Source organism: Mobula hypostoma, chromosome 6, assembly GCF_963921235.1.
Source record: "Mobula hypostoma chromosome 6, sMobHyp1.1, whole genome shotgun sequence".
Classification (NCBI taxonomy): Eukaryota; Metazoa; Chordata; class Chondrichthyes; order Myliobatiformes; family Myliobatidae; genus Mobula; species Mobula hypostoma.
The window spans coordinates 115507416-115520274 of NC_086102.1; the positions used below are offsets into that span (position 1 = coordinate 115507416).

At 40.8% G+C, this 12859-nt stretch overlaps 1 protein-coding gene across 5 annotated transcripts in view; it reads right to left on the reverse strand.

The window, feature by feature from the left end:
* pcnt (pericentrin) overlaps nucleotides 1–12859 on the reverse strand; it is a 227886-nt gene that overhangs the window by 78647 nt on the left and 136380 nt on the right. For all 5 annotated transcript variants that reach the window (XM_063051522.1, XM_063051521.1, XM_063051520.1 and 2 more), the window contains 5 exons: nucleotides 11057–11293; nucleotides 9003–9173; nucleotides 7906–8058; nucleotides 7416–7586; nucleotides 5381–6370 (listed from right to left, as the gene is read on the reverse strand). In XM_063051522.1, the coding sequence (XP_062907592.1) occupies nucleotides 5381–6370; nucleotides 7416–7586; nucleotides 7906–8058; nucleotides 9003–9173; nucleotides 11057–11293 (1722 nt within the window). The remainder of the gene's footprint in view (nucleotides 1–5380; nucleotides 6371–7415; nucleotides 7587–7905; nucleotides 8059–9002; nucleotides 9174–11056; nucleotides 11294–12859) is intronic.

The window sequence follows — 12859 nt, forward strand, 5'->3', positions numbered from 1 at the left end:
CCAGGGCTGCAAAGAGAGGCGACCTGACCCTTCAATAGCTGGAACGTGCCCGACCTGCGGACGCATCTGTGCTTCCCAGTTTAGGCTTCACTCACAGAGGCGTTACCGACATCATTGTCATTCCTGACTGACTTCCAAATGACCCCGACCAAGAAAGAAAAGTTCCAAGAGTAATAAATGATCACACTTCATTGAAATATGAACTGCCGGTTGTCTCTACCTGTAGCAAGTACCAACTAAAGCAAACCTGTTGAGCCAATCTGTTTCCTTTAATTCATAAAAATGTCTTAAAGTTCAGAGGAAATTCTCAAAGCTACTCAATATCTACGTGAGCTGTGTCATGGGACAATAATTTAAATTCAGTCTTTGAACTCTCCACCATCATCTGTCTTTGTTCACTGGTCTGAAGTCTTCATGATTGCAGCAATGAAAGATATTTGCAATAATTCATCAACATGCTCATGGATGAACTACTGGAGTGCATGAAAGATGGATTTCTAATGAGCATGTTGAGGAATCCATGAGAGAACTGACCATAACAAACAAAAGAAAATCTGCAGCTGCTGGAAAATCCAAGCAACCCACACAAAATGCTGGAGGAACTCAGCAGGCCAGGCAGCATCTCTGGAAAAGAGTACAGTCAATATTTCGGGCCGAAACCCTTTGGCAGGACTGGAGGAAAAAACTGAGGAGTAGATTTTAAAGGTGGCAGGAGGGGAGAGACAAACACCAGGTGATGGGTGAAACCTGAAGGGGCAGCGATGAAGTAAAGAGCTGGGGAGTTGATTGGTGAAAGGGACAGAAGGCCATGGAAGGAAGAAAGTGTGTACGTGTGTGTGTGTGTGTGTGTGTGTGTGTGTGTGTGTGTGTGTGTGTGTGTGTGTGTGTGTGTGTGTGTGTGTGAGAGAGAGTGTGTGTGTGTGAGAGAGAGTGAGTGTGTGTGTGTGTGTGTGTGTGGGGGGGGGGGAATACCAGAGGGAGGAGGTGGGTGGGCTAAAGGATAAAGTCGGTGGGGGGGGGAGAAGGTGATCCGGAATGGTGAAGGAGGTGAGGGTGGGGGGCACTACCGGAAGTTTGAGAAATCGATGTTCATGCCATCAGGTTGGAGGCTGCCCAAACGGAATACAAGTTGTTGTTCCTCCAACCCAAGTGTGGCCTCATCATGACAGTGGAAGAAGCCATGGATGGACATATTGGAATGGGAATGGGAAGTGCAGTTAAAACGGGTGGCCACTGGAGGATCCCGTTTATTCTGGCAGATGCAGCTTAGGTGCTCGGTGAAGCAGTGAGACCCGATGTAGATCGGGAGGAAAAGTTCTCTGCAACATGGGCAAATTTTTGTGGTAAAGGAGCCCCCAGAAGATAGTAAAGAAGGATAATATGATAGCATTTTATGTTATATTCAAAAGTGTAAGTAGCTCAATCTGAAATTAGGGTCTTCAATCTAACCAAAAGTAATTATGATGGTATGAGGGATAGATTGGCTGTCATAGCTTTAAAGAATATGACAGAGCTCAGCCACTGGCTGGTACTTTGAAAAATACATGATTTACAATAAATATACGTTCCTATCAAGCACAAAGACATGAAAAATAATCTAATTATGGATTATGGAAGAATTTAATGACAGCACTAAATCAAAAGGAAAGGCTGCATACTAGGAGCATTTTAGAATTCAGTAAAAAGCTGATCGAGAAACTGATAACAGGAAAATTATAATAAACAGCAAAAAGCAAAAGCTTCAATAGATACATAAATATGGAAAGACGCAGAGGTAACAGAGGTAAAAGTAGCATGTCCCATGCAAGTAGAATCTGGAGAATTTATAATGGGGAATTAGGTAACAGCAAAGAAATTGAAAAACAAACACTGTGCCTGCCTTCCCAGAAGATGCAGGAAAAAAAAACCTGGTGAGACGGCATTTGGAATATTGTGTCCCATTTTGATCATTAAGCCAGAAAGAACGTATAAGAGATTTATGAGGATATTGCCAGGACTTGAGTTACAACGGCAGGTTGAGCAGAATGGGACTTTACTCTTTGCAGTGTGAGAAAATCATTAAGGGCATAGATAGGGTGAATGTGCACAGTCTTCTTCTCCTCAGGGTTGGGGAACTTTATAGCATAGCTATAAGGCGAGAAGATAGTGATCTGATAGGACCTGAGGGGAAACTTCTTTCAGTCACAGCACAGTCAGTATATGGAATGAGTGGCTGTAGTTGAGGCAGGTACATTAACAACATTTAAAGGTAATTAGACAGGTACATGGATAGGAAGTGTTTATGGGCCAAACATGGGCAAATGCGACTAGCTTAGATGGGAATCTTGGCTGGCCTGGACCAGTTGGAACAAAGGCCCATTTCCATGCTGTATGACTCCATGACTGTAACTAGCAGAGAACAAAGGGCCTAGCGTAAAGAAATAAAATAAATTGATATACAAATAAAGCAACACTATTACAATGGTTAATGAGCCTGAAAACAGAAAAATCCCAAGGAATTCATCTGCATCCAGATTCCAGGATGCTGTTTATCACCTCTTAAAATTCCATACAAACTGAAATTATTTAGATCGTGTAGACTGAAAGATAGCTAAGGCTGAATCCAGCATTAGAGAATGGAGGGAGAGAAAAAGTAGTGAACTACTGACCTGTTACTAGTTGTGAACTATGAGAATATGAGAATCTATAATAAAGAATGCGATAGCTAAACAATTTAGCAGTCTGACTGAGCAGACTCAACATGGAGACCATGATTGACCAGTGTATCAAAACTACACACAAACATGTCTATCAGAATGTAAGAGGGAAAACACTGGAACTTTAGATGTTCAGAAGTTTTGTGAAAGACCCATAGAGATTGGTGAACAAGACTGGAGGATGTTGAACTTGGAGCAGTGTTCTTCCATCAGCTGGCCAACTGATGGAAAACAGTAGGAATAAATTGTCAGATTGCCTTGTGGAGCATTGCAAGTATCATTGGCTGGACTCCAATTTTTCGCAACTTTCAATTGTTCATCTGAGGATGGTCTCACCCTCACTGGTCTGGACGACTTACTAGGGATGTCCTTCATCCCATGTTCACGTCGCTGGCATTTAAATGCAAAGTGTAGGCCCAGTCTCTGGCCTGATCTCTAATTCCCCGCCATTCCTGTGCCTAAGTCATAACCTGACCCTAACTTCCTGCTGTGTCCCCAAAACCATCCCTACGAATAAAAAACAAATAAGTCTGCACCATTAACTTGACGCAGACCACAGCTCGGTACCATCTTGATGTGTAATAAGATTCCTCAACAACAGGAAACATCGTTTCTGAAGTAATTGCAGAAATAATGCTTCCTGTTGCTGAGAAATATTGAATGAGCAATCAATGGGTCAAAGAAAGAATGGGGGTCATTCAGAATGCAGTGAATCTTTCTTTTTAGTTAGAATACAGGTGTCCCCCGCTTTTCGAACGTTCGCTTTACGAAACCTCACTGTTACGGAAGACCTACATTAGTACCCTGTTTTCACTTTCAGAAGGTGTTTTCACTGTTACGAAAAAAAGCAGCGCGCGAAAAAAATCAGCGTGCGCCCTGAGCAGCTGCTCCTCCCCCAGATTCGGAACGGCATTGTTTAAACACATGCCTGTGAGCAGTCGTTTGCAAGATGAGTTTTATGCTGTCGGAAAAGCCTAAAAGAGCTCGTAAGGGTGTTACACTTAGCGTAAAACTAGACATAATTAAGTGTTTCGATCGTAGTGAACGAAGTAAGGACAATGTGAGTTTGGCTTGTGGAAGTTGACGAAGATGATACTGAAGAGGTTTTGGCATCTCGTGACCAAGAACTGACAGATGAAGAGCTGATGCAATTAGAAGAAGAAAGGATAACAATCAAAACCAAATTCATTAGCAAAATGAACGTGAAGCAACTGCGTGAGATTTTCGCTGCAATGATAAAGTACGACTTTAATTTTGAAAGGGTACGTAGGTTTAGGGGATATTTGCAAGATGGGTTGAGTCCTTACAAAGAACTGTATGATAGAAAAATGTGCGAGGCTCAGCAGTCAAGCAAGCCTTCCACATCAGCCACAGCAGACGACGAATCTCGACCTTCGACATCGAGGCGGCCAGTCATAGGAGAAGATGAGCTGACTGCTCTAACGGAAACAGACAACAAGATGACACCCCAGTGTCCCACCACCCCAACCCCCAGGCCACGGACAGATACCGATCCGCGAAGCATACAGCGGTAGCCGGGAGGCACACAGGACATCTTGAAGAAAAAAGCCGAAATAAACATGCTAATTAATTAGGTGTCGCCCGACACGTAATTGTCGGCCCAGATCAGAGACGACACAATCAGAAATGGGCACTGATCTGGGCTGACAATTATGTGTTGGTGGCACCTAATTAATTAGCATGTTTATTTCGGCTTTTTTCTTAAAGATGTGCTGTGTGCCTCCCAGCTACCCCTGCGTGCTTCGCGGATCGGTATCAGTCGGTGCCTGGAGGGTGGGGACTACTGCACCACCCAATCTCCGACTCAGTCTAACACACCATCATCAGTGTGCTCTGCGCTGTCTTCCCAATTCCAGTAAGTGATACTACACTGTACATACATTATTTCTACTTTATATCGGCTGTGTATTTTTATGTGTTATTTGGTATGATTTGGCAGCTTCATAGCTTAAAGGTTACTGGAGAGCGCTTGCGTGAGAATTTCTGCCGACAGCGCTTGCGTGGGATTTTCGCTACGGAGAACAGTTCAGTAATGATTGTGGAAAAGTATTTCTACTTTATATAGGCTGTGTATTTATCATATCATTCCTGCTTTTACTATATGTTACTGTTATTTTAGGTTTTGTGTGTTATTTGGCATGATTTGGTAGGTTATTTTTGGGTCTGCGAACGCTCACAAAATTTTCCCATATAAATAAATGGTAATTGCCTCTTCGCTTTACGACATTTCGGCTTACGAACCATTTCATAGGAACCTTCTACCTTCGGATGGCGGGGGAAACCTGTACCTTGAAGGCTTAGATACTTAATGCATTCAGAGCTAAAAACGACAGATTTCTGGATACTTGACAAATCGACTGACATGGGGATTGTGATGGAAAATGAAACAGGGTCATCAGCCACAGTTTAGCAGAATTGTGCTTGAAATTCAAGCAGCTACTCTTAGTAATTGTTCAAATGAAACATCCAGAGTTAGATACTTCTGTGGGATGTAGATGTTTTACTGCTTTAACAACAGCAGAGAAAACTAAAATTGTATTACCTCTTATAAAGAGTACACAGACTGAAGTAGTCTCTGTTAAGTTTGTGCAAATCGTCACTCTAGAAGTTAAGTACCCAACAAAAATATCTAATTGTTCATCTCAAGTAGACAACAGACTCACCAAGAGATCATCTTTCACTTTTATTTCTGCTGTAGTGGGGGTTCTGCTAACTGATTGATGTTCTCTCTCAAGCTGGTTTAAGTGGTCTTTTAGTGTTTTATTCTGGGCTTCCTGCTTGGCCAATTCATCCTGCAATCGCTCAATTTCTTCTTGGAGATTCACACCCTTCTGTTTCAAAGTTTCAAGCAGTGAATCACGCTCCACAAGCTCAGAGCGCAAGGTCTGTAATTCATCATTACATTTTTGGAACAGAACAGTCTTATCTGCCAGTTCCTGTTCAAGCTCCACTATTTTTGGTGGTAATAGTCCCATTTCTTCCAACTCTTCCTGTCTTTGTTTCTCAATCATTTGCAGCAGCTTCTCCTTTTCATTCTGAGCATCTTCTAATTCTTGGACTCGTGATGAGAGAAGAGAAACGTCAGCATCTCTTTGGGAGATGTGTGTCTTCAACAAACTGTTGTCCTCCTGAAGACCACTGCGTTGCAGACGAAGTGACACAAGCTCCTGCTGCTGCTGCTGATTGATCTCCTGCAGGTTTTTAAGGCTGGCTTGCAGTAGTTCTAATTTCTGTTGGAGCTGAACTTCCTTTCTATTCAACAACTGCACAGAGGAATCTTTTGTCATCTTCTCCATCTGATCCCGAAGCTCTGCTGACTGCACATAAAGATCTTCTTTGTAGTCTCCAGCACCTCTGTTATCTACCACTTTAAACGCCAGCTCCTGCTGCAGATTGTCACTCAGTCCTCTAGAGTTTGTTGCATTTGATCTAGACTCTTCTTCCAAGTTGAAAATGTCAAGGTCTTCTTGAGAATCACTGACTTCATGGCGGTTTGGACCCAGTAGTGACAGTTCTTGCTGCAACTTCTCTATAACCTCAATGAGATGCTCAATCTCCTCTTCTTTTGTCTGACGTAATCTTTCTTGGTCAACACTGAGTTGCTCAATTTGAATTTTCAGCTCTTCAATTTCACCATTTTTCTCCTCAACTGCCTACAATAAAAAGATAAATCTGATTACATTAATATTGCATTAGCAATGATTCCTTGTTTCTTTATTTGCCTTATTATCATTCCCTGTTGACGTGTCATATTGCCTTTTTGTCATTTGATCCCTCTACCTTCCAGCAAATCACAAATATTCCCTTTTGTACTGCCCTACCCATTACCCTCCAAGCACTCCTTTCTGTCTTTTATATTTGCTAATACATTGTTAACTCAGCAATATATTCACCTTCTAATGTGACACTGACATGAAAGATTTCACTTGACCTGCTGGCAATTTCCAGTATTTTCTATCTTTACTCTTAATGTAGCATACACTCAGTGGCCACTTTATCAGGTAGAAGATTGAAAACCGGTGTAATCTGCTGCTGTAGTCTAATCCACTTCAAGATTCACTGTGTTGTGCATGCAGAGATGCTCTTCTGTACACCACTGTTGTAGTGCATATTTATTTGAGTTACTCTTGCTTGAACCAATCTGGCCATTCTCCTCTGACCCCTCTCATTAACAAAGCACTTTAACCCACAGAACTGCCGCTGACTGGATGTATTTTGTTTCTTACATCATTCCCTATAAACTCCAGAGACTGTTGTGTGAGAAAGTCCCGTGAGATCAGCAGTTTCTGAGATACCCAGACCATCTCAGATGGCATCAGCAATCATTCCACGGTCAAAGTCACTTAGATCGCATTTCCTCCCCATTCTGATATTTGGTCTGAACAACAGCTGAACTACTTGACCATGTCTGCATGCTTTTATTCTCTGAGTTGCTGCCACATGATGGGCTGATTAGATATTTGCATTAATAAGCAGGTGTGGCCACTGAGTGTACACAATGGGCTGTAAGTTGCTCTGGAAGGTCTTGAAGTTTTTCCATGAGGAAGACGCAGTAGTTAGAAGTGAAAATGAAGATGAGTGTTGGGAAAATGAAGAATAACTCAATTCAATGCAATATATGCATTAATTAAGATTTAACTAACTAACTTAGTGCATTAACCAAGCCATCTAACAGAGTTATTGTATGCTCATGGTTACCTTGTTGTCTATAGCATTCTCCATTTCCTTCTGTAGTTTAAAGATCTGTTCCTTTAGCTCATCAATTTCCTGGTTCTTCTCCCGTAGCAAAGCATGAGGCAGCTGTAATCCTGGCACTCTGTTGTTATCTGCTTCCAAATCCAAACGCATTTGGAGGTTAGCTACATCTTCCTGCATGGGAATGATAGGAAGATGTGTTGAAAGATGCAAATCAATGGATTATTTGGTAATAGTCCTAAATAATGATACAGTGCTCAGTTTCTATGGTTTCTATGTGTATGGAGGGATATGGTCCGTGTGCAGGTCAGTGGGACTAGGCAGAAAGTGGTTCGGCACAGCCAAGAAGGGCCAAAAGGCCTGTTTCTGTGCTGTAGTTTTTCTATAGTTTCTAAAAACCAGCAGTGATCATACTTGTTAGACATGCATTTTGGTGTTGGTGACTTACAAGCATCTTTTACTAACATTAGAGATTCAGAAGCAATAAACTTGCCTTTAAACGGATATTCTCCTCCTGGAGCTTGTTAGTTGCCATTGCTGACTGCTTTGTTTGGATCTCCAGCTGCATATTTAATTGGAGCAGCTCGTCATTTTTATTCATTAAGTCCTCTTGGAATTGATCAAGTTGCTCCTCAAGGATTTGGATCTAGAAAATAACAAAATATATATTACTTAAAGTGATACTGAATATTGTACCACACAAATTCCAGCATGCGTCCTATCTTAATGAACATCAGAAGGATTTTACTTGGGTACGTACAACCATTTATTTCAATCAAGACCAACTAAAGAGAATGTCATTTGAACAATTTTCACCCATGTCCCTTAATACCTCAAGATTTTAAAAAAAATGTTTAAACTTGTAAATGAAAGATTGAGAGCAAGGAAGAAATGCACATCAGATCCTTTGCCACCTCTGCGGGAGGAGAGTTGCTGATTGTGCATTAAAGCAAATTGATTATTTCTGAAGTGGTGATATTGCATCGAATGATAATTCTATGATTTCATGAAGTCCATGACAGAAAACCAATGGGACCATATCTGAACTCAAAGCAACTGAGATTTTTGTGCATTCTGCTGAACTGCAAAAAAAAATTCATAGCATTAATATTGCATCTTCAATAATTTCTGACCTGAAATTGAAACAATAATTATTCTTCTCTTTAGTTGGTTGTATACTTGGTTTGTAGGTGTAGACAGTAAAACTTCTAATCGCTTATCAGTTTCATTCTCCATACAACACTGAAATCCCACACTATTGCAGTCTGAGGAAAACTGGTTTTCTCTCCAGAGACACTACCTGACCTGCTGTACATTTCCAACATTTTCAGTTTCTGATTTCTCAAACTCACTCTTTTTACTTTGAGGTGTGACTTGTTCTAAATAACTGTGGGTAATGTTTCCATTTGGGAATGATTTGTATTAAAGAACAGCTGGATTGCACAGAACTGATCATCAAGATTACAAAGCAGCTGACTGCAAATACGTTTCAAAGGCAGGTAAACATGGTGCCTCTAATAAGGAATTTGTGGATCAGTCTAATAAACCATTACACTATGGAATGAATAAAATTGTTTCCCTCAATTGTACCTTCTCTTCCTTCGTCTGGAGAGCTTGTCGTTCATTCTGTAACTGCTCTTTTAGTGCCTGATCAGGAAGTCCTTCAGCAGGTACCCTATGTCTGGCTTCATCCAGTTTTGACTGTAGAGCAGAGATCTGCATCAGATTACTATAATGCTGTTGCTGCAGAGATTCCTTGTCCTGTCAAAAATACAACATATTGGTTCTGCTAATGCCTTTTTAAAGAAACGTCTTATTTTGATTCATTAAACGCAATTCTGTTTCAGATAATATTCATTTTCTATGTTTATATAATTTCAATTCAGATCAACACAAGAGTTAGGAGCAGTAAAGCATATCTGCTCCTCTATTTAGTATAATTATCACCAACTGTCTGCAGCCTCTACTCCAAATTCCCTTCTAACCTTGGTAATTTTTCACCTCCTTGCTTATCGTATCTATTTAGCACTGGAAATTTGGAGAGGGGAAGAGGGGGGGAGGGGGAGGGGGAGGGGGAGGGGGGGAGGGGGAGAGAGAGAGAGAGAGATACAAAGATTCATGACTCCTAAGAAATAGTTCTCACTCATTTCTCTCTTGAATGGGTGACCTCTTATTTTTATTCACACCCTGATCCTCCGTCAAGAGAAAATATTTGCTCTATATCAATCCTGTTTAAACTCTTCAGGAACTTTTAGATCTCAAATCAACTCAATTGATTAAAGTAAACTATCCTTTCTTTGTTTTTACTTTAGCTTTCTTTTTAGTTTGTGACCTGCTGGAAAGAGAAAGGAGCCAGATACCTTGAAGCTGATGCACTAGTTGACGTTACTTGTGATCGAATTGATGGTTTTATGGACAAGTTTGCAGATGATATACTGTACTATACAGATATATATAGCAACTGTGCCCAAGACTTTTGCACAGTACTATAGTAATTTAATGTATTACACTGTACTGCTGCCTCAAATAATTTCATGATTATAAACCTGATTCTGATATGGGACTATTATGGACTGACAGTGGAAATGGGGACAAGGAAGAGGGGAAGCAATGTTGCAAAAAGGGGAAGGAAGATGAGAAGCACTAGAGGGGCATTCTGTAATGATCAATAAGCCAACTGTCTGTAATCAAATGTTCCTGCCTGGTGTCTCAGGGCTGAGTGTGTCTGCACCTGTGCCTCCAATACCACCAACCCCCCACCGGCACTCCTACTCTGCCACCTGCCCCACATCCTTCCTGCAGTGCTCCACCATCACCATACCCAACATCCTTTACTCCCACCAGATTTACAAACTCGCTCTCTGCTCCACGTTGACAAACACAGTACTGTGCAAAAGTCTGAGGCACCATAGCTCTATATACGTGCCTAAGACTTGCACAGTACTGTAGGCAGAGTGGAGGCAGGAAGTCTGCAAAAGGGCTCAGAGACAGATTAGGAGAATGGGCAAAGAAGTGGCAGATGGAATACAATGTAGGGAAGTATATGGTCATGCACTTCGGTCGAAGGAATAAAGGCACAGACTATTTTCTAAACGGAGATGCAAAGGGACTTGAGAGATCTAGTACAGGATTCCCTAAAGGTTAACTTCATGTTGAGTTAGTAAGGAAAGCAAATGCAATGTTACATTCATTTCGAGAGCACTTAGCCTCATGACCCTCTGAGCTTTAAACTCTTTGAAAGGACCCACACCATCTGGGACATGTCTTCTTTGAGTTACTGCGATCAGGGAGAAAGTAAGGTATAGGAATTTGAAGACCTACACTCACCAATTGAAGAACAGCTTCTTCCTCTTTTAACGTCAGTTTTCTGAACAGTCTACGAACCCGTGAACACTACTTAATTATTCCTTCTTTGGCACTATTTATTTTGTAATTTATAGTAACTTTTTGCACTCTTCTGCTGCTGCAAAACAAATTTCCTGACCTACAAGTCAGTGATAATTAACCTGATCCTGATTGTCATGAGGTGAAAGGACATCAGCTTTTCTCCCCCAAAGAATTTCCTCACTACCAAACTGAGCAAACATTTGCCCTATTGTGCTGGAGTGAATCTTTGAACAGATACAACTGCTGAACCAGATTACCTGTGATAATTCTTCCTCTTTTCGCCTCATTTTCTGGATCTCTTGCTCAAGCTGAACAATTCGCTTTTCTGAATCAGCATGTGATAATGCTGCCTCCTCAAGCTCTTTGATCTGTGCTTCCAATTTGGTTATTTCTTCACTTTGTTCCTGTATTTCTTGCTCGAGACGTTCCTTAGTCAGCAAAAGTACACTATAGTCATCAGCCTTTGATCGAATTTGTGCCTCCATGGTTTCGAGCTTAAGAGGAAAATGCACAGGTACATAAATGCTGAGTGTAAGCAGAGTTCTTCCAATATTTCTTCACACTGGTTGGGGAAGTCTTCTTCAAGCTCAACACCCACACAAACTTTGTTCATTGTATTACTTCCATTAGAAATGGCTCTGCACAAGCAGTACAATTCAGCACGTAATGGAGAAGTTAATTTGGTTAATTAACCTACTGGTTAGCAAGATTTGGAAGGATTAATAACATATAGCTACTACAAAATTTCTAGATTGTGAATCTTGAGAGTGGAAACCCTACCCATAATTTTGCCACTTGGAGGAACAAGTCAACTTAAAACTGAGAACGAGAGAATGACTTGCAATATCCCAACCAAATCAGTGAATGCAAATGATTTGATTGCACGGCTGCTGGGAACTGGTATGGATATGATGGGCTAAAAGTCCTGTATTGTAATAAGCATATTATCTTGCATTGAAAATATTTCACCGTTGCTTCATTGCTGCTATACCTCAACAGAGACAGTTTCAACTTAACAGCTCTACAAATAAAAGCATTATTAGACAGAATGCAACAGTTCAAGTAGATCACTTCAAGGGGAATTTGATGATTATCGTATCATCCAAACGAATTAAAGTAAAAGAAAAAAAAGAGTACTAGCAGATACCAGCTTTGAATAATTGACTAAACAAATAGTGTAGTCTTGAATGGAATATCTGCTTGGACTTCAAAAATATCAACAAATAGTTTTTATCCCTAAACCTTTTTCACTTATGCAAGCAAATTACTTCAAAAACCCACAATAAATATATGCAACCTTGTGCTGATGCACTGTCAAAGTGCGGAAAACAATAAAACCACGGAGGCTTGTAAATTACATTATTTTTTGTATCAGAGTGACCACATCATTACATTTCACAAAATTGAAAGCAAAAAGCTGCAAATGTTGAAAATCTGAAAGAAAAATTGATGTTTAGAAGTGTTCTGTTGACAGGTCATTGAATTGAAACATCACTTTGTTCTTCAGTTCCTCTGTTTATTCAGTCTTTTGTGTCTTGTAATAATCTTTGAAAGCTATTATCTCCTTCAAAGCACGAGCCAAGTAGCATAAACGACAAGGTTTCACTCCCAAATGAGCTCAATGCCTTTTATGCTCACTTTAACTGCCAGAACATGGAAGCACTGTCACGAACCACAACTCCTGGTGAAGCTGTAATTTCACCTCTTTGGCCGACACAATAACATCCAACAAGAGGGTGAATCCAAAGAAAGCATCTGGCCGAGTACTGAAGATCTATACTAAATCAGAAGGATGGAATGTTTACCGACATCTTCAACCACATGCTTTGGCAGTCTGAGGTACCCACCTAATTCAAGTAGGCTTCAATCATACCAGTGCCAAGAAGAACGTGCTAACCTGCGTCAATGACTATCACCCAGTAGCACTTACATCCACTGTAATGAAGTGCTTTGAGTAGTTGGTTATGAAGCATATCAACTCCTGCCTGAGGAGTGACTGGATCTGCTCAAATTCGCCTATCATCACAACAGATCAACAGGAGGTGCCATTTCATTGGTTC